This window comes from Oncorhynchus masou, chromosome 15, assembly GCF_036934945.1.
Source record: "Oncorhynchus masou masou isolate Uvic2021 chromosome 15, UVic_Omas_1.1, whole genome shotgun sequence".
NCBI classification, from domain to species: domain Eukaryota; kingdom Metazoa; phylum Chordata; class Actinopteri; order Salmoniformes; family Salmonidae; genus Oncorhynchus; species Oncorhynchus masou.
The window spans coordinates 39,053,456-39,073,484 of NC_088226.1; the positions used below are offsets into that span (position 1 = coordinate 39,053,456).

The window sequence follows — 20,029 nt, forward strand, 5'->3', positions numbered from 1 at the left end:
GACAAAAGGAACACCTATGTGAGAATGCTGTTCATCGACTACAGCTCAGCATTCAACACCTTAGTGCCCACAAATCTCATCACTAGCTAAGGACTGGGACTAAACACCTCCCTCTGCAACTGGATCCTGGACCTCCTGACGCACCGCCCCCAGGTGGTAAGAGTAGGCAACATCTGCCACGCTGTTCCTTAACACTGGGGACCCCCAGGGGTGTGTACTTAGCCCCCTCCTGTATTTCCTGTTTACCCATGACTGAGTGGCCAAACACTACTGTAACACCATCATTAAGTTTGCTGACAATGCAACAGTGGTAGGCCTGATCACCGACAACGATAAGACGGCCTATAGGGAGGAGGTCAGAGAGCTGGCAGTGTGGTGCCAGGACAACCTCTCCCTCAATGTGAGCAAGACAAAGGAACATATTGTGGATTACAGGAAAATGCAGGCCAAACAGGCCCCCATTAACATCGATGGGGCTGTAGTGGAACGGTTCGAGATTTAAAAGTTCCTTGGTGTCCACATCCCCAATGAACTATCATGGTCCAAACATACCAAGTCAGTCGTGAAGAGGGCACAACAAAACCTTTTCCCCCTCAGGAGACTAAAAAGATTTGGCATGGGCCCCCAGATCCTCAAAAAGGTTATACAGCTGCACCATCAAGAGCATCCTGACCAGTTGCATCACCGCCTGGTATGGCAACTGCTTTGCATCTGACTGTAAGGCTCTACAGAGAATAGTGCGAACGGCCCAGTACATCACTGGGGCCAAGCTTCCTGCCATCTAGGACCTATATAATAGGCAGTATCAGAGGAAAGCCAATAGAATTGTCAGAGGCTCCAGTCACCAAATTATTGACTGTTTTCTCTGCTACCGCATGGCAAGCGGTACTGGAGCGCCAAGTCTAGGACAAAAAGGCTCCTCAACAGCTTCTACCCCCCCAAGCCATGAGACTGCTGAACAATTCATAAAAACCGCCACTGGATAATTTACATTGACCCCCCACACACTCCTTGTACACTGCTGCTACTCGCTGTTTGTTTGTTACCTATGCATAGTCACTTCGCCCCCACCTACATGTACAGATTACCTCATCTAGCCTGTACCCCTGCGCACTGACTCAGTACCCCCTGTATATAGCCTCGTTATCGTTATTCTTATTGTGTTACTTTTTATTTTATCCTACTTGATAAATATTTCCTTCTTCTTGAACTGCACTGTTTAAGGGCTTGTAAGTAAGCATTTCACGGTAGTCTACACTTGTTGTATTGGGCGCATGAGTATCTATAATTTGGATGGGTTCGGACGCATTCAGACTTTGTGTCCCTGGCAACAGCTTTGGCCACGATCTTCTCATAATTATTACTTGTCGTTACATTGTGTTCACAATAGACCCAATATAGCATTATGGAGTTGCTTCCAGGTTCACACAACTCCCTCCAACTACAGTACACAGGACAGTATTCCCAAAAGCAAACATTATAGGATGGATGTATTTAATGCTTACCCTACGAAGTCTGGAGCCTGCTGGTTCGGTTCTACCTGATAATTAATTGCAACCGCCTGGTGTCCCATTTCTAAATCAGTCCCTGATTCGAAGGGAACAATAATTTTGAGAGATATTAAGCCTTGTTCACACTGCAGGCATTATTACTCAAATCAGACGTTTTTCAAATCAGTTTTGGACTACTGACTATCCAAGCAGCAAGTTACAAGCGACCAAATCGGATGTGTGTTCAGACAGCAGTCATTTGCTGAAATGCTACGCTAGTTGTCATTGTTATGACGGTGGTATAGGCCGAGTGGTGGTGGTGCTCGTGCTTCCTATCCCTCAGAAGTTATGTAGCAAGCTAAGGTGACAATAATGCCTGCCGAGGACGTTTCCCCAGTTGCTTTGAATGTTCAAAATCATAGTGTAAGAACACTTTGAAATTCTCAAAGGATAAGATGATCCAACTTTCAAAATTTTTGGCTAGCCACAGCAGTGGTTAGCTTTCTAGCACATTTACCAATTTGTTTGTAAACTATTAACAAACGAGTTAGCTGCCACGTTCTTGTCAAACTGTCAGAGTAGCTAGCAAGCAACAAGATATCCCAAATAAGTCTAAAAACTAAATAAATCAGATTTAACCATTTTGACAAAAGTCACATGGCTGGGAATCAGATTTGTATGAACATCCTACGAAGTTGGTTTTAAATATCCAATTCCATTTGCGTTTTGGCTGTTCAGACTGCAGGAAAAAGCACAGATTTGAACAAGATATGCAAATAGGTGTCACGCCCTGATTTCTATGGGTGGGTCATCGAGGTGAATTATATTTCTATGGTGGCCTGATATGGTTCCCAATCAGAGGCAGTGTTTTTCATTGTCTCTGATTCGGGATCATATTTAGGTAGCCGTTTTCCCCATTGCTGGTTGTGGGATCTTGTCTACATTTAGTTTCCTGTGTGCACACCAGTAGCGTCACGTTTCATTTGTGCTAATTGAGTTTCGATTTATTAAAAATGTGGAACTCTACGCAAGCTGCACCTTGGCCTACTCATTACAACGAGCGTGACAATAGGTTTTGAGTCACTTCAAATTGCCAATGTGAGCACAGCTGACAAAATCCATGAGTATGTCTCAAATGCCATCAATAATGTGAAAAATATCCCTGTTGATCTTTCCTTCTTGAACAGGCACCATTTTTCTGTTAACAAACTCCTCCATACGGTTAAGACTGAATTCCCTGAGGATTTCTACCTTGTGCTTTATCTTGGTTTGTGATCCACTGTGGGGATATGACAAAAGGAGAAAGAGCATGCAGCAAAGCTCCACGGTTACACAGATTATGATAAGTATTAAGATGTTACAGAACAATGAATGATCATTATGTTAGCAGGAGATGGATGAGTTTACAGATAGGCTCTAAGGAACGGGCTGGGAAATCCCAGTCATTTTACCCATTCGTATAGCTATAACTTCTTCTACTGTATGCCGTTTTGCTGTCAACTTTCAAAATAATTCACAAATAAAACTCTACATCCACTAGTGATCACCTCACCTTGTTTGAATACAGAAATGCACACAATGTAAGAACAGTTGATTTGGTAAAGTGGTCCAGAGACTTCTCTTAATAAAGAGAATGACTGATATATCTTGCCACTACCGCATCCATTTAGGGGATACATTTGACCCTTTATTTCCTACCATTGTTCCCCACGTGGCTGCATACATATGTTAATACTCACAGAGAGACAGACAAGAAACTAGTTAAAGTGCACCAAAAGCTCTTTATTATTAACCATGAGTGACACAGACAGCAGCAAGGGACGGACTGGGAACATGGTTACGTCCCACATGACACGCTATTCTCTATATAGTGCACTACCTTTGAACAGCTCATAGGGCTTAAAGTAGAGCACGACAGAGTGAATGGGGTGCCAGGTGGGACGGGCCCAATGAAAAGGAAGAAGGTCGGAATCAGATCTTGTTGAAAGCTGCTACGTCAACACTCTGGACCTGCAGAACAAGAGACTAGAGATAACATTCATCAAGATAAAGTACATAACCATTTATAATTTGGGAAAGCTAACCTGTACAAAGTGTGTCAGTTACATTTTTATATTTCATTGTGGACCCCCGAAGGATTAGGTAGGTGTGTGTGTGTGTGTGTTCGCGCGCCTGTACTCACAAAGTCCTCGAACTTTGTAATCTCCTCCTCTAGCAGGTCTGTCCCAACCTTGTCGTCCTCGACAACACACTGGATCTGTAGCTTCCGGATACCATAACCCACAGGAACCAGCTTAGATTGACCCCAAAGTAGACCGTCAGCGACAACAGACCTCACACATTCCTCCAGCTTAGCCATGTCTGTCTCATCATCCCACTGTAAGAGAGGAGAGGGAGGGAGGTGGGGTATAGAGAGAGGGCAGGGGGGAGAGGGATGGGAAGATAGTAATGTCAGGAACACAAACACACAGAGGAAGAGACCAAAATTCTATTCATATTTTTAAAAAAAATACTGTATAGTGATTGGAGAAAGTATTAGGAAAGGCGTGGGGTCTATGTGACATACAGGCTTGACGTCCAATAGGATGGAGGACTTTGCAATGAGGGTGGGTTTCTTTGCCTTCTTCTCTGTGTACTCTTTCAGCCTCTGCTCTTTGAGTCGCTCAGCCTCCGCATCCTCCTCTTCATCGCTGCCGAACAAGTCCATATCATCATCATCATCATCTTCATCCTCAACTGGGGGGCTGGTCTTCTGCTGCTGGACAGAGGTTCCCTGAAGAGAAGAGGCGATTAAAATACACACTCATATTGTACCAGACAAAAGTTTGGATACACCTACTCGTTCAAGGGTTTTTCTTTATTTTTTTACAATTTTCTACATTGTAAAATAATAGCAAAGACAAACTATGAAATAACACATTTCATATTGAGATTCTTCAAAGTAGCCACCCTTTGCCCTGATGGCAGCTTTGCACACTCTTCGCATTCCCTCAATCAGCTTCATGAGGTAGTCATCTGGAATGCATTTCAATTAACAGGTGTGCCTTGTTAAAAGTTCATTTGTGCAATTTCTTTCCTTCTTAAAAAAAATTGAGCCAATCAGTTGTGTTGTGACAAGGGAGGGGTGGTATATACACAAAATAGCCCTATTTGGTAAAAGACCAAGTCCATATTATGGCAAGTACAGCTCAAATAAGCAAAGAGAAACCACAGTGCATCATTACATTAAGACATGAAAGTCAGTCATTCTGGAAAATTTCAAGAACTTTGAAGGTTTCTTCAAGTGCAGTCGCAAAAACCAAGCGCTATGATGAAACTGGCTCTCACGAGGACCACCACAGGAAAGGAAGAGTTACCTCTGCCATGGAGGATAAGTTCATTAGTTAGCAGCCTCAGAAATTGTAGCCCAAATAATTGTTTCAGAGTTCAAGTAACAAACACATCTCAACATCAACTGTTCAGAGGAGACTGTATAAATCAGGCATTCATGATCAATTGCTGCAAAGAAACTAAAGGACTACTAAAGGACACCAATAAGGAGAAGAGACTTGCTTGGGCCAAGAAACACGAGCAATGGACATTAGACCTGTGGAAATCTGTCCTTTGGTCTGATGAGCCCATATTTGAGATTTTTGGTTCCAACCTCTGTGTCTTTGTAATACACAGAGTAGGTGAACGGATGATCTCTGCATGTGTGGTTGCCACTGTGAAGCATGGAGAAAGAGGTGTGATGGTGCTTTGCTGGTGACACTCTCAGTGATTTATTTAGATTTAAAGGCACACTTACCCAGCATGGCTACCACAGCATTCTGCAGCGATATGTCATCCCATCTGGTTTGTGCTTAGTGGGACTGTCATTTGTTTTTCAACAGGACAATGACCCAACACACCTCCAGGCTGTGTAAGGGCTATTTGACCTAGAAGGAGAGTGATGGAGTGCTGCATCTGATGACCTGGCCTCCACAATTACATGACCTCAACCAAATTGAGATGGTTTGGAATGAGTTGGGCCACAGAGGGAATGAAAAGCAACCAACAAGTGCTCAGCATATGTGGGAACTCCTTCAAGACTGGCATTCCGGGTGAAGCCAAGAGTGTGCAAAGCTGTCATCAAGGCAAAGGGTGGCTACTTTGAAGAATCTAAAATATAATTTGATTTGTTGAATACTTTTTTGGTTACTACTTGATTCCATGTGTAATTTCATAGTTTCGATGTCTTCACTATTATTCTACAATGTAGAAAATAGTAAAACTAAAGAAAAACCCTTGAAGGTGTGTCCACATTTTTGACTGGTACCACACACACGGGTAGACATAAAAATATATGCCGCTTTGTGTGACGTCAGAAGGCTCAGTCTGCACTGAAAATAGTCCATGGCTACTTGTCTCATAAGAATGACATCTGTCGAAAGAATGGCCACTTAGCAGTCTTTTATTCAAAGCGACAGACTACAGTGAGTGCATGCATTTTTAGTTGGTGTATGTGATCCTTGCGGTAATTGAACCCACAACCTTGGCATTGTGCGCACCGTGCTCTTCCCGACTAAGCCACATAGGACCAGAGCAAGAGGGACTTACATTTGTACAGGGGCCTGCAGAGACTGGGGCTGCAGCTGGCGACGGTGATTTCTCCAGCACCGCTACCCGACACTCCAATTTAGACAGAGCCAACCGCAGGTCCTCCACCACTTAAACACACACAAAGGAAGTCGGTAAGATTACAGACTAGTTATATCATCTGTAATACAGATTAGACATTCTGTATACAAATAGGGAAACAAACACCTTTCAGTAACATTTTCAAAGGGTAATTTGATCTCTATACATGTGGACACACATACATACACTGAACAAATATATGAAAATCATACACTGAACAAAAATATGAAAATGCAACAATTGCAATGATTTTACTGAGTTACAGTTCATATAAGGAAATCAGTAAATTTAAATGAATTCATTAGGCCCTGATCTATGGATTTCACATGACTGGGCAGGACCGCAGCCACGGGTAGGCATGGGAGGGCATAGGCCCACACACTTGGAAGCCAGGCCCAGCCAATCAGAATGATTTTTTCCCAACAAAAGGGCTTTATTACAGACAGAAATACTCCTCAGTTTCATCAGCTGTCCAGGTGGCTGGTCTCAGACGATCCTGCAGGTGAAGAAGCCAGATGTGGAGGTCCTGGGCTGGCATGGTTACAGTCTGCGGTTGAGAGGCGGGTTGGACGTACTGCCAAATTCTCTAAAACGACGTTGGAGGCGGCGTATGGTAGAGAAATTAACATTCCATTCTCTGGCAATAGCTCTGGTGGTCATTCCTGCAGTCAGCATGCCAACTGCACACTCCCTCAACTTGAGACACCCGTGGAATGGGTTGAGATAAAACGGCACATTTAGTGGCCTTTTGTTGTCCCCAAGCACTAGGCGCACGTGTAATGATTGGTGATGCACCGATATTACATTTTTGGCCAATACCAATATCCGATATTTTCCTTGCCAAAAAAAACTATACCTGATATTTAGAATTTTAGCTGCCTTTTAAGCATTCTAGTACAGTTAAACACACACACACACACACACACAGCGGTCAAAGGCACTGTATCTCAGTGCAAAAGGTGTCAATACAGTCCCTGGTTTGAATCCAGGCTGCATCACATCCGACCGTGATTGTGCTCCGCCCTATGGGACTCCCAATTGGTCTAGCGTCGTCCGGGTCGTCATTGTAAATAATAATTTGTTCTTAACTGACTTGCCTAGTTAAATAGAAGGTTACACACACACACACACACACACACACACCAAAAAGTAATTTTGTTGGCATTTACGTATGTCCCCGTTACCAGTAAAACATAATCAAATCCTATTTCTTTCACATACTTGCTGTGCTGTTTCGTGGTTAATTTGTTCAGTCGTTTCATTCTCAACCAGGATTTCTATGGAACGCCGTTTGGGTCTTTGTATGTCAAAAAAGATACACGTCCAATAACACTATTTGACGTGTCCAGTAACAATCTGTTTCAATAGCTAGCTAACTATATAGCTAGGTGTCATTTGCATCACTGTCAATGACACTTTTTTTTAAGGCAAACTGCAAATTCGACTATTGTGCCTAATCTTTATTGGGGCTAGCTTCACAACACATAACTCGTTCCGGTCGAGCCTCACTAGACAGATGATGCTAGCTGGCTGCTTATTATGGTCGCTTTGGGCAACAGGGTTAAGTAGCTGGCTAGCTATTTATTTTCATGAACTTGAGTTCAATTTCAATAGGCGAACAACAAGTGGCAACCTAGCTAAAACGTACTCACAAGGATTCCTAAATCATAGCTAAGAATAATGAAAATGACTGCAGTTTCTACTGGTCATTGTTTTCAGGCTGAATGTATTGGTGCTAGCTATCCCAGAAGTTGCGGTTGAACAAATGATGCTTTATTACCAACGCAGTATTGTAAACACATTGTTCCGTGGCCGGTGTTTGCATGTTTGCAGACTTTTGTACAGCTTTGACAGCGCTACCGTATCTTTTTTGACGCGCAAAGACCCAAACGGCCTTCCATAGTAGGCATGTCGTGAAGCTAACAGCAGTGAAGCTATTATTAACTCCGGTAGGGCAACATCTGAAAAATAGTGCACTCGGTAGTGTGTACCAGTGCTCGACCAGTCAGTGAAAACCAACATCACCCACAACAGAGAACGGTTGATTGTCAAGGACAATGTACTCTTTCAAATGACTGCTCGACTTGTTGACTGCTCGATCCACACAGGAGACATTGTGTGGGCTAGGTTAGGAATGCTGTGTTACACGTTTAGCATAACATTTTATGTGGCGTTATTATGTCATGTACCTACGTTATATAGGTATGCACAGCTTTGACATCGGTTTTTAACATCGGTGTTAAACTAGACATCGGGCCGATGTTGATGTCGGTATTTTTAGCTAATATCGGTCGATTCCGATATGTTCACCAATATATCATGCATCCCTAGTAAAGATCATGCTGTTTAATCAGCTTCTTGATATGCCACAACTGTCAGGTGGATGGATCATCTTGGCAAAGGAGAAATGCTCACTAACAGGGATGTAAACAAATTTGTGGACAACATTTTTATGTGTATGGAACATTTTGGGGATCTTTTATTTCAACTTTAAAATGTTGTGTTTATATTTTTGTTCAGTACATACACACACACCTTGGTTCAGACTGTTGTTCTCTAGCTCCAGGCTCTTAATCCGTGTGATGAGTTCGCCTTGATCTCCTGCCCCATTAGCTGCACTCTGAACACACACACACACGAAAGAGTGTCAGGATATCCCTATAAGCATATCACCAGCGAACTCTAGTGGCTAAACTCAGGTACCACCACAACCAATTGAGGAGACAGGGCAGACATGAATAGAATGAGCAACACATTATATCACCTGTACACGTAAATAACCACCATCACCTAGAGGCACAGATTGGACAACAACAGCTACAATTGCAGCTCATGCAAAACTGTCTCACTCAGGAATAAAAAGGTACTTTAGAGTCTGTGGTCATGGTGACGACCAGAGGAAAGTTTCAGGAAATCCAGGTAACCCCTCTGGAGCATTATACATGGAGGTGTCCAAATATTAGAATCCTGAAGTTGACCAATCACAACTCTTCAAAAACCAAAGAAACAAGTGTCCATCTCAGCACCACCTAGAGAGAGAGTAAGCTCAGTGGAGGGTGGCCAAGGACAGGGCAGACAATGGAGTCAGAGAGAGAAGCAGACCCATCATACAGGGAGAATGAAGGAGGGTGGTTGGGTTTGTTTGTTTGTGTGTGTGTGCACAAGTCTGTGACATTGCTCTTAGTCGGGAGGGGGGGTCTAGCTACTGTCACACAGGGTGGGACACTTACGGGATGGGGGTTCTGGGGTTGATCAAAGCCTCTGCTAGGTAACAGCGAATTCTTCAGCTGGGGTGCGGGGAGGGAGGAAGGGAGGAAGGGAAAGAGGGAGAGTTGAATGAGGTTGGAGGTGCAGAAGGGACACTAGCAGAAAGAGAGAGAAAGCTACAAAAAAGGATCAGGCAAAGTTAAAGTATACCCAGGGTTGGTCTAAAGAGGAATCAGAGAAATTAAGAACTAGCCAGCAATACAAGAAATCATGCTTTCAGGGAAAAAAAATATGGAAATCTTGCTTCATGAATACGACCCAGGGTATTCAATGCTCTCAGCAGCAGTTCAGAGTCAAGGTATCCACACAGTGCGTTTCCCCGTGACATGTAGCCTTAGCCGTGTGATCACATATAGCTGGTTCAGCCTTGCTTACACGTTTGTGTGTGTGTCTTTGACCATGTAACAGAAACTAGCCGGCTGGCTAAAACTGGCATATTTACAGTAATGGTGTGCACTGTCCCTGTAAAACTTACTTTCAGTGCAGCTTTAAAAACAGATCATGTGAGATTTATGTGTTGTATGAAGGGTCGGATGGGTTTATATTATACTCACTCCTGCTAGGGACTTCTGGATGTTCTCTCTGGCCCGGGCTATGTCCTGCAGGATGGTGTTGGCTCCCAGCTCCTATAGGGTACAGGAGACCAGGTCTGACAGGATGTAGGCATACACACACCAGAGACGTATCCAAGTTTTAAGTACAGTGAAACGCCTTTCTTGCTTCCCAACAATGCGGTAATGGATATCAGGTGGCGACACGTGTGAGGAAAAGACCGACAATGTGGGGGAGGGCATTGGCACACACACACACACAAACTAAAAGAAACGCTCTCTACCTACCTGTGCTGGGTGTGAGGTGCTGTTAATGCGTTCGTAGAAGTGTCTCTCCGCATCATCATAGCGAGGCTTATCAAACCAGATCTTCTCCTGGACAAAGTAGTCTACTGCTGAACTCATGGTGCTACACACACGGACAAAGAGAGAGGCACAGAGAGAGACAGGATAACAAATGGTTAGTAAAGTAACATTCAGTCCACCAGAAAGCTTGTATCCCTCTGTTTTAACCATCTGTGTTCCACTATTTACAGACAAGACCAATTCTCTTTCCCCGTCAACGCCACACTAACATCATCCTTAGAAGTAAGCTACATCTTTGAAAACCACTAACATTGAGTAAAATAAATCAAGCATGCAAAAAAAATAATGGAAAAGGATAACATCTAAAAACCAAATAAAACAAAAGAGACAAATGAGCAAGCCAAACAAAGTTTAATAAATTATGTGAAACAATCAAATGAACCAAATCAAGACACAGACAAAACCAAAAATGAGAAAAAAATAAGGGGGGAAAAAAGGAGTAGGAGTAAATGAAGCTGGCTGTGTTTGTAGAGGTCCAGTCTCCTGGGATGGGTCATACTTGTCCCTCAGAGGGCCGGTGCAGGCGACCGATGACGGTTGTGGTAACAATGTTGCCGACACCACAGCATCTTCTTGCCCACGAGCCCCCTCCTCTCTGTCTGCTACTGTTGACTCAGCAGGTACAATCTGACGGTAACTGTAGAAACGGCTCTCTGCAGCCTCGTAGCGTCTCTGGTCCAGCCAAACCCTCTCGCTGTCTGGATGCAGGAAGTAGCAGACTCCTCTCATCGACATGGCCCCACCTTCCTCCTCTGCGACGTCAGCAGGCTCCTCCTCCTCCTGAATGGTGCGCAGAGCGTGGAAGACTTCTAGCTTCCCCTGTGAGACCACGGCTTCTTCTTCTACCACTTCTTCCTCCTCCTCCTCCTCTTCTTCCTCAACAAGACTCTGTGGGTGGTCTCCACTACCTCTGGAGGTTGAGGGAGCGTTGGGGTTGGTACGTGAGGTGGAAGCTCCACCACCCAGGTTGTTGCCGGTGGGAGAGCGGTTGTTTCCATAGAGGCTCTGGTAGAAGGCTGCCTCGGCCCGGTCGTAGAGAGGTTTCTCCAGCCACACGTCCCTCAGCAGCTCCATGGGGAGACGGGGGAGCCCATTCACTGGCTGGCCAGGGGCCGGGGTCAGTGGAGATGTGGAGGCTGCCTGGGGGGTCTGGGCCAGGGACAGGTACCCCTCGTCTGGCGTGGCTGGTGTGCTGGGGCTGTTGGCAGGGATGGCTAGGAATTCTGGGGCTGTTGGCTGCAGTGGCTCTGCAACAATGCAATGCTCTTTGGCAACTATGGGTGGATGGTTGCTGGGGTGGTTCGGGGCTTGGGGTGAGGGTGATAGTGAGGGTTGAGGGGAGGTGGGGTGGTTGTCAGTCGTCAGCGTTGGGGGTGAGCCGATGGGCCGTGTCATCGACCCGTTGGCAGAGTGTGCCAACCAGCACTGATACAGACTCTCAGCCTGCTCATACACACTGCGGTCAAACCACACTGAACCACACTCAGACCGCAAGCCAAGCAGGACCGCGCCGGGGGAGTCAGGAGCAGGGTCAGGAGAGGTGCGGCTACTGCCCTTCTGGCAAAGCTGGGGTGGCTCCCCTTTCTCCTGGCCAGGTGGTGGCAGCGGAGTCATCATGGCAACAGGAGCCGGGCGGTTATCGGGTTGAGCGGAGCGTTTACGACGGCGACGCCTCTTCCCACTGCGTTTCCCATTGCCGTCTCCATTCACACTGCTACTCTCTGGGGAGGACGAAGCAGCACCACCCCCGTTCCTCTGACCTCCCTCCACTGCCACCTCAGTGGCACAGTCCACCTGGCAGCGTCTGGAAGGGAGATCAGGATCGGACTGATCCATTGCTGAACACAAGGGGTTCCTCTGAGGCATCATCTTTGATCCGAAGCAGAGAAAGAGAGTGACAGGGACATGCCAGAGGGTTAGTTACACAGTGAGGAATTTAGAGAGACAGATTGATCCATATAGATTATAGTCTTTTAAATATCTTCTAATTTTAGTATCTTTGTAAATTTTACTTACGAAGCGAATCTCTGTTTAACAGAGCTAAGAGAGAATTCAACGGACCAATCCCAGAATGCTTTTAGGCATGCAGGAAAGGAAGAGAGCGGAAAAGAATGTGAAAAGAACCAGATCAAGCAGACCAACAGATTATGAAAAATGAACTGAACGATGGATGATGTCCACTTCACTGGTTGTGTTTGAAGAACACAAGAGAAAAAAGTATTCAAAGTGTACACTAAGTAATATAGGCTAGTGCCGCTATCACAAGTTTTACTCCCATTCCATGCCTTCTGAACACAACTCCTAATGTCCAATGTTACATTCTGGAGTTCTTGTGATTCTCAGACTTCTGAGGCTACCCATAGTAGATAAACATCCCTTTAACCAGCATGTCTCTGGACTACTTCTATTCAGGTCTACATAGAGGTAGAGGACACCACAACATAGTATCTTTCCCATTATGGAGTCTGTGAGAAAATGGGCTGCGCCATTGAGGCCATCTCCATTTTGAAGTAGTCAATTTCCTTATTTTATTACTGCTACGAGTTGGTAAACAAACTGAAAGGATGCATACTGCCACCTGGAGCCTGTTGTTTGAACAGGTATTAAGCCACGGTTGGCGATTTACTGCCACCTGCAGTTATGTAATGCTTGCTCATTTTATTTATTTGTTGTACCCTTATTTTAACAGGTCAATTGAGAGAGAACAACTCATTTACAGCAACGACCTGGGGAATAGTTACAGGGGAGAGGAGGGGGGATGAACAAGCCAATTGGAGTATAATTCATTGGCTGAGTCCTCCTGGTTACCTGGATGGAATTATGTGATGCCTCTTTAACCGATAGAAAGTCCCACCCAGTTGACTACTTCGAAATGTTGAAACTGTAAAGATGACCATTACAAGCAAATGGCAATAATGACAGCATATACCAACATGCAAATTCTGCAAGCAAACTGAAAAGGTTTCTGCATAACCTTAAAGGGCAAAGCATGTAATATGATCACTCAGCAAGGTTACTGGACAGCCTTGGTGAATGAATGATGTGTTGTGGTGATGATAACAGTAACAGCACTGGCATGCTCAGTCAGAACTAATGCAGGTAAGACCAACTCGCACTGTGGAGCGGACCAAGTGGCACCCTATTCCGTTTATAGTGCTAGAGCTCTGGTCAAAAGTAGTGTACTATAAAGGGAATAGGGTGCAATGTGGGACAAATCCGGTGGGTTCTATGTACACCGCATAGAAAGAGAATCAGATTCTATACAGTATGTCTACACAACATAACCAACCACAGTCATTAGCAGTGCGGGATGCAGCTGTGGTTTTGATGAAGGAGGACGAACCATGCAACATTCATGCAGTAGCATTGTGAAACAGGAAATACATTTCCTTATACCAATTTCCATGTCCCCCCCCAATTGTTTTTAGGCCTACTAATATCAAACTTGGCTGTACTATTGCTGAGCAATGTGCTTTAAATGATTTTTTAAAAATATATTTGTGTTACTATTATTCAAATCCTGATGAATTCACCATTCAGAAAAATATTTTGTGCATTACAGGTGTGTCTATTGGTGGCCTATATGAAACCCTACGTAACTCACCTTCCTTGGTGAGAATAAGACCAAAAACTGTCGTGATTAGATTAGAATGTTCATCCATTCAGCAGCCGCCAGCCATGAATGAACAAACAAACATTATAGCCTAATACGCCATACAGACCTAGCAGAAAAGCAACACGTTTGGGAATAGGGTACAGTATGCTTACAGTAGCCTAAATGGTGGCAGCTTCATAAGTAGTCTAAAGTGCCTTCACTTCCTGTTGGATCCTCCCCACGGAGCATGCAAGAGCAACGTGTGAGTGAGAGGAAATCTAAGGTATTCATTCAATGACTGCCTTTGGAGTGGGGCCGTGTGGGGGTGGGAAAGGCTATAAAGACTGCATCGTTGCAACGAAAACGTTTAGATTTGTATGTCATTAGAGGAATAATCAATAGCCTAAACCACATTTTACTAATGTTAGGCTACACGTCGGAATCATACTCACTTTTCCAATTCTTGAGAACATAGAAAAGGGAACAGAGGCATACTGGTTATCATAGAGGTTATCGTATTGTAAACGGTGACAAGAAACAGTAACACATTATAGCTTGTTATTAGCTGACTAATAGCAACATTGTATCAAACGCGGAGCTATTCCTTTGTTTGATCGGTGTTACAATGTAACTATTTCAGGTCACTAGCTCGCATTGCCACTGCAGCGTCGACATCTTCAATCGCTCTCAAGATATCGAGGCAGGTTGTGACAAAGTAAAGCCTTAATACACATCTATATTCATTAGCAACGAATTCGCTGAAATGTTGGATTATTTTTTAATATTTCTTCTCGGTATCTCAGTTTATGTAGACATTCATTTTTAGCCGGTCGGCCCAGTCTTGGGCGCCCATCATGGCTCCACGACATTTCGCTTTTCTTAGCCATTCACATTATTTCTCCCTCCCACCAAACAAGTAGACTATCGACTCCCGTGTTAATTTCTCGAGAATCCCCGGCTCGAAAAGCGAACTGTCAGTTACTTACTGTTCTGTATGTCGGTGGTTAACCGGGCCGGTGGTCCTCGTGCGATTGTTCAGCTGGGAGCCTAGAACAGAAAGAGTGACGAGTGGGAGAATAAAATGCGAGTGAACCGAAGGGGGGGTGGGGGGGGGCCTGTTCTTTTAAACACCGGGTTGTTTTACACTCAAACGCTGAAAATAGTATTTTTTTTAATCCACATATTATTAATGTCCAGAACAGTGTATTAATGATGTTTTTAATTATTTTTTGCACATCAGTTTTATTTAGGGTTGGTATGTTCCTACTGCACTTGCTCATGACAGAATCTAGAACTAAATCATAAATGATTTCGCCAGCAGGCTGAATACATTGACCATCGTTTGTCACCACCTTTCAAAGTGTGTGGCATTATGGTTATAAAAATCGTCAGACTTGCGACGACATGTCAACTGCACGCACTTTACATAAATCATATGATCAAAAGGTCAGTTTTTGATGAAGTCGCTGCAGTTGCTTCTCACTAACCGCACCATGCAGCCATCATCTGCATTGTGAGAGGCATTATTTGTCAACCAATCATTAGGGTTGTTTGAACCACGCTAACCTATCGTAGCAGACGTAAAAGAAAACGGCTGAGCGGACTTTCCTCGTCCAGTTTTCAGCGGAAACGGAAGCTAGATTGAATTTGCTGTATCATTTATGTAGCACTATATTGTATCACTCCAATAGGGTATCCTTCCGCGCGGCAGGATACATTCTGAGTAATTTCAGATTAGTCCAGTGTACCGGGGCACTACTTCCACCTCTTCATTTTCTCTGCTCATTCCAGAGAGGATTCGTTTTATAAGAGCTGTATGTTGGAGTGCATAAGCATAACCGCAGATATTCAATAGCTCGGAGCAATTAGCCTCTCCATCAAGGTGCTCTGCTGTCCTCCCACTCGGTGTGATTTGTGCCATCTCGTTTGGGTTGCGTCCTAATGACGGTGTACTAATTTGGGCGATACTCGGTTTAGTCTACTAGTTTTGCGGCGCTGAGGGTTGGTCATAGTTGTCTGCATGACTTGTCAATCAACCGGAACCCTCCCGGTTATAGCCTTCAGAATCGTGGTCCTCGCCTACCCCGCACGATCGGGAGACTGTATGTTTCGCACCAGCGGGCTTGCAGTTCTCCCTTGAGTGAGCTAGCTGTCGCGAGGCGCACCACTATGGGATCAATATCATGCCAAATATATTCACAAATGTAAATCACTAACCACAAACAAATACTTTTTTGATTTGTATTTGTAAATCGATATATATTGCATTAGATTTGTTTTTATAACTGCAGATATGCAGGTCATTTCCAAAGGACAGACGGTTTTTACGCATTACAGCTTCAGTACTCTGCAGTCCCGTTCTATAAACTTGTGTGACCTACCACTTGGCGGCTGAGCCTTTGTTGCTCCTAAACGTTTCAATAATAGCACTTACAATAGAACATCTTTGGAGGGAGCTGAAAGTCCGTATTGCCCAGCGACAGCCCCAAAACCTGAAGGATCTGGAGAAGATCTGTATGGAAGAGTGGGCCAAAATCCCTGCTGCAGTGTGTGCAAACCTGGTCAAGAACAACAGGAAACATATGATCTCTGTAATTGCAAAAAAAGTTTTTTGCACCAAATATTAAGTTCTGCTTTTCTGCTGTATGAAATACATATGTCATGCAATAAAATGTAAATTAATTACTTAAAAATCATACAATGTGATTTTCTGGATTTTTGTTTTAGATTCCGTCTCTCACAGTTGAAGTGTACCTATGATAAAAAATACAGACCTCTACATGCTTTGTAAGTAGGAAAACCTGCAAAATCGGCAGTGTATCAAATACTTGTTCTCCCCACTGTATTTGCTGACCATTAGTAGTGTAAAAAATTGGGAAGGCGGCAGGCTTAGGTCTCTCTAGATACATGTTTTCTCATTTGTGGATTTGACTTATTCCAAATGAAGTTGGAAATGTAGCTGTCCAGTTGTTTGAACATCGACTTTGGCAGGAAAATGGGGATCATTTGGAAAAAGTACAAAAACCTAGGTAGTACAGTCATCTTAACATAATTAATGCAACCTGTTAATGAAATGGGAAGAGACGACAACCTTATGAAATCCTGCTTAGTGCGCTCCAAGAGTGTTTTGAAGTTTAAACAGAGCCTTAAATGAGCGTGTAACCTTTATCCCCAAATTAGTAAAGACCTGATGCTCCACCTTAAATGGGAAATTGGCATACCCAATTCCTTCTGCTAACTGATTAATGAGGTGGAGCACACTTTTAGTTAGGTTTCATTTATAAGCAGAGAATGTCCCAAAACCTTGTAGCATGTCCAAGAGATAGGGTATGGACTCCACTGGGTTAGAGATGTATAAAAGAAGATTGTCTGCATATAAGGACACCTTGTGAGATATGTTGCCCCTCAATATTCCCTTAATCCTCTCCTCCGCACGCAGGTCGATAGCAAGAGACTCAATAGCAATATCAAATAGGAAAGGGGATAAACACCCTGCCTGGCCCCCCTGTGGAGAGGGAAGTAGCTGGAGGTAACATTGTTGGTGAGAACGAAAGCCATTGGGGATGAGTACAAAATCTTAATCCAGGAAAGGAATGACGGGCCAAACCCAAATTTCTCTAGTTCTGTAAATAGATATTCCACCTCAACCCGGTCACCTGGGTAAGTGTCTGTGGCAGTTTCTGACTAGAAATGATTTCATTGTACATTGACCTGAGAATAGGTGATAATTTAGAGCAGAATGCTTTATAAAATTCAATAGGGAAGCCATCTTGCCCAGGGGCTGGATTGTCAGAGTAGCTTCATCCTCACTTATTGAGGCATCCATGTTGGTTTGTTCATCTGAATTGAGGCAGGGGTTGTCCAGATTGTCTAGAAATGCATGCATAGGAGATGTGTCAGGACGAGCCTCTGACAAGTAAAGAGCAGAATAGAATTCCTTCAATTGATTGTTGGTTTCTTTGGGATTGGTAGAAGTTAAATCAACTGCAACACAGATTTCAGGTATGATGCTGCTATTCTTTTTATTTTTACCTTTATTCAACTAGGCAAGTCAGTTAAGAAGAAAATCTTATTATCAATGACGGCCTAGGAACAGTGGGTTAACCTCGGTGTTCAGGGGTAGAACGACAGATTTTAGCAGCGGATTGTCGGAGCTGGTGAGATAACAACTTGCCAGCTTTCTCTCCGTGTTCATAGACTTTTTGCCCCGACTTTAACAGAAGCTGCTCTGTTTGTTTGGTGGAAAGATTGTCAAATTCCGATTGGTGTCACAGTCTCTTTTTGTAGAGTTCAGGATTTGGAGAAGAGGCATAACTGATGTCCACATCTAGATAGCTCGATAAGCGTTTGGTGTGCTGTTTGTTGTCATACGATGTGTCTGGCTAGACTGCAAACTCTCCTTCCAGACCCATATCAAACATCTCCAATCGAAAATCAAATCAAGAGTTGGCTTTCTATTCCGTAACAAAGCCTCCTTCACTCACGCTGCCAAGCTTACCCTAGTAAAACTGACTATCCTACCGATCCTCGACTTCGGCGATGTCATCTACAAAATTGCTTCCAACACTCTTCTCAGCAAACTGGATGCAGTTTATCACAGTGCCATCCGTTTTGTCACTAAAGCACCTTATACTACCCACCACTGCGACTTGTATGCTCTTTTCGGCTGGCCCTCGCTACATATTCGTCGCAAGACCCACTGGCTCCAGGTCGTCTACAAGGCCATGCTAGGTAAAGCTCCACCTTATCTCAGTTCACTGGTCACGATGGCAACACCCATCCGTAGCACGCGCTCCAGCAGGTGTATCTCACTGATCATCCCTAAAGCCAACACCTCATTCGGCCGCCTTTCGTTCCAGTACTCTGCTGCCTGTGACTGGAACGAATTGCAAAAATCGCTGAAGTTGGAGACCTTTATCTCCCTCACCAACTTCAAACATCAGCTATCTGAGCAGCTAACCGATCGCTGCAGCTGTACATAATCTATTGGTAAATAGCCCACCCATTTTCACCTACCTCATCCCCACAGTTTTTATTTATTTACTTTTCTGCTCTTTTGCACACCAATATCTCTACCTGTACATGATCATTTATCAATCCAGTGTTAATCTGCAATATTGTAATTATTCGCCTACCTCCTCATGCCTTTTGCACACATTGTATATAGACTCCCCTTTTTTTCTACTGTGTTATTGACTTGTTAATTGTTTACTCCACGTGTAACTCTGTGTTGTCTGTTCACACTGCTATGCTTTATCTTGGCCAGGTCGCAGTTGTAAATGAGAACTTGTTCTCAACTAGCCTACCTGGTTAAATAAAGGTGAAATAAAAAAATAAAATAAAAAATGTCTATGAAATAGTTTGGTCCCTTAGATATGCTTTTAACACTCCCACGCAGTGGAGTGAGACATGTCAGGGGTGCAGTTGATCTGTAAAAAGACATCAATGTGAGTTGATATGTATTTTTAAAAGGGACTACAGGATAGTAGTAGTGGGTCCAGTTGCCACGCGAGTTGTAACACAGTACTGTCCGGAAAGTGGATATGTAGCTGGACAGGGCTACGGTCTGAGATAATGATGCTGTGATATTGGCTATTAGTTACAAAAGGAAGAATTCTATTGTCCAGCAGGAAAAAGTCAATCCTAGAGTATGAGCGGTGGACTGGAGGAAAAAAAGAGTATTGTTTAGCAGTGGGATTGCTCCTCCTACATGGATCAGACAAATTATAGGATTCTAGAAATGAGTTGATTTACTGCGCCTGATTTTGAAATGACATTGTTGGGCTTCGGGCTGATATCTGTCTAGACTTGGATGCAATACACAATTGAAATCTCCGCCCAATATCAAATTATGAGAGTTAAGATCAGGAAGTTTGCGATGAGGTCAGAGGAAAATTGAGTTTCATCCCAATTAGGACCATAGAGGTTAGCCAGAATAACCTGAAATAGCTGAAATAGCCGAATCCACTCATTTGAAGGGGTGTCCAAATACGTTCGGCGATGTAGTGTGTATCCCATCGTCAACCCATTACTCGTCATCACAGTCCTGGTCACAGCCAATGAAAGAATGTTTGAGTCAATTCTATTTCTATTGACTGAAT

At 43.9% G+C, this 20,029-nt stretch overlaps 2 protein-coding genes across 3 annotated transcripts; both read right to left on the bottom strand.

Annotated features, from left to right (window-relative positions):
- Positions 1-3,251: 3,251 nt before the first annotated feature.
- On the bottom strand, positions 3,252-15,024 carry LOC135556232 (elongation factor 1-delta-like). 2 transcript variants are annotated; one of them, XM_064989249.1, is made up of 9 exons: positions 14,915-15,024; positions 10,256-10,376; positions 9,971-10,042; positions 9,380-9,436; positions 8,685-8,769; positions 6,069-6,178; positions 4,057-4,263; positions 3,673-3,867; positions 3,252-3,500 (listed from the first exon to the last, which is right to left on the bottom strand). In XM_064989249.1, exons 2-9 carry the CDS (start codon positions 10,370-10,372, stop codon positions 3,462-3,464), a joined length of 882 nt encoding a protein of 293 aa, XP_064845321.1. In that variant the 5' UTR covers positions 10,373-10,376; positions 14,915-15,024; the 3' UTR covers positions 3,252-3,461. The 2 variants fall into 2 exon arrangements, with proteins under 2 accessions (XP_064845321.1, XP_064845322.1); XM_064989250.1 differs by lacking the exon at positions 9,380-9,436 and having other exon boundaries at positions 14,915-15,023.
- Positions 10,383-14,900, bottom strand: LOC135556230 (uncharacterized). Its single transcript, XM_064989248.1, has 2 exons — positions 12,350-14,900; positions 10,383-12,202 (listed from the first exon to the last, which is right to left on the bottom strand). The coding sequence occupies exon 2, from the start codon at positions 12,200-12,202 to the stop codon at positions 10,706-10,708; it is 1,497 nt and encodes a 498-aa protein (XP_064845320.1). The 5' UTR covers positions 12,350-14,900; the 3' UTR covers positions 10,383-10,705.
- Positions 15,025-20,029: the final 5,005 nt, after the last annotated feature.

Bases quoted from the DNA above. Each gene is read 5' to 3' on its own strand.
- LOC135556232 (XM_064989249.1), bottom strand. From the start codon at position 10,372: ATGAGTTCAGCAGTAGACTACTTTGTCCAGGAGAAGATCTGGTTTGAT. The intron at 4,264-6,068 runs GTAAGTCCCTCT...TCTTCTCTTCAG, and splicing joins CTGCAGGCCCCTGTACAAAT to GGAACCTCTGTCCAGCAGCA. The intron at 3,868-4,056 runs GTATGTCACATA...CCTCTCTTACAG, and splicing joins TCCTATTGGACGTCAAGCCT to TGGGATGATGAGACAGACAT.
- LOC135556230 (XM_064989248.1), bottom strand. From the start codon at position 12,202: ATGATGCCTCAGAGGAACCCCTTGTGTTCAGCAATGGATCAGTCCGAT.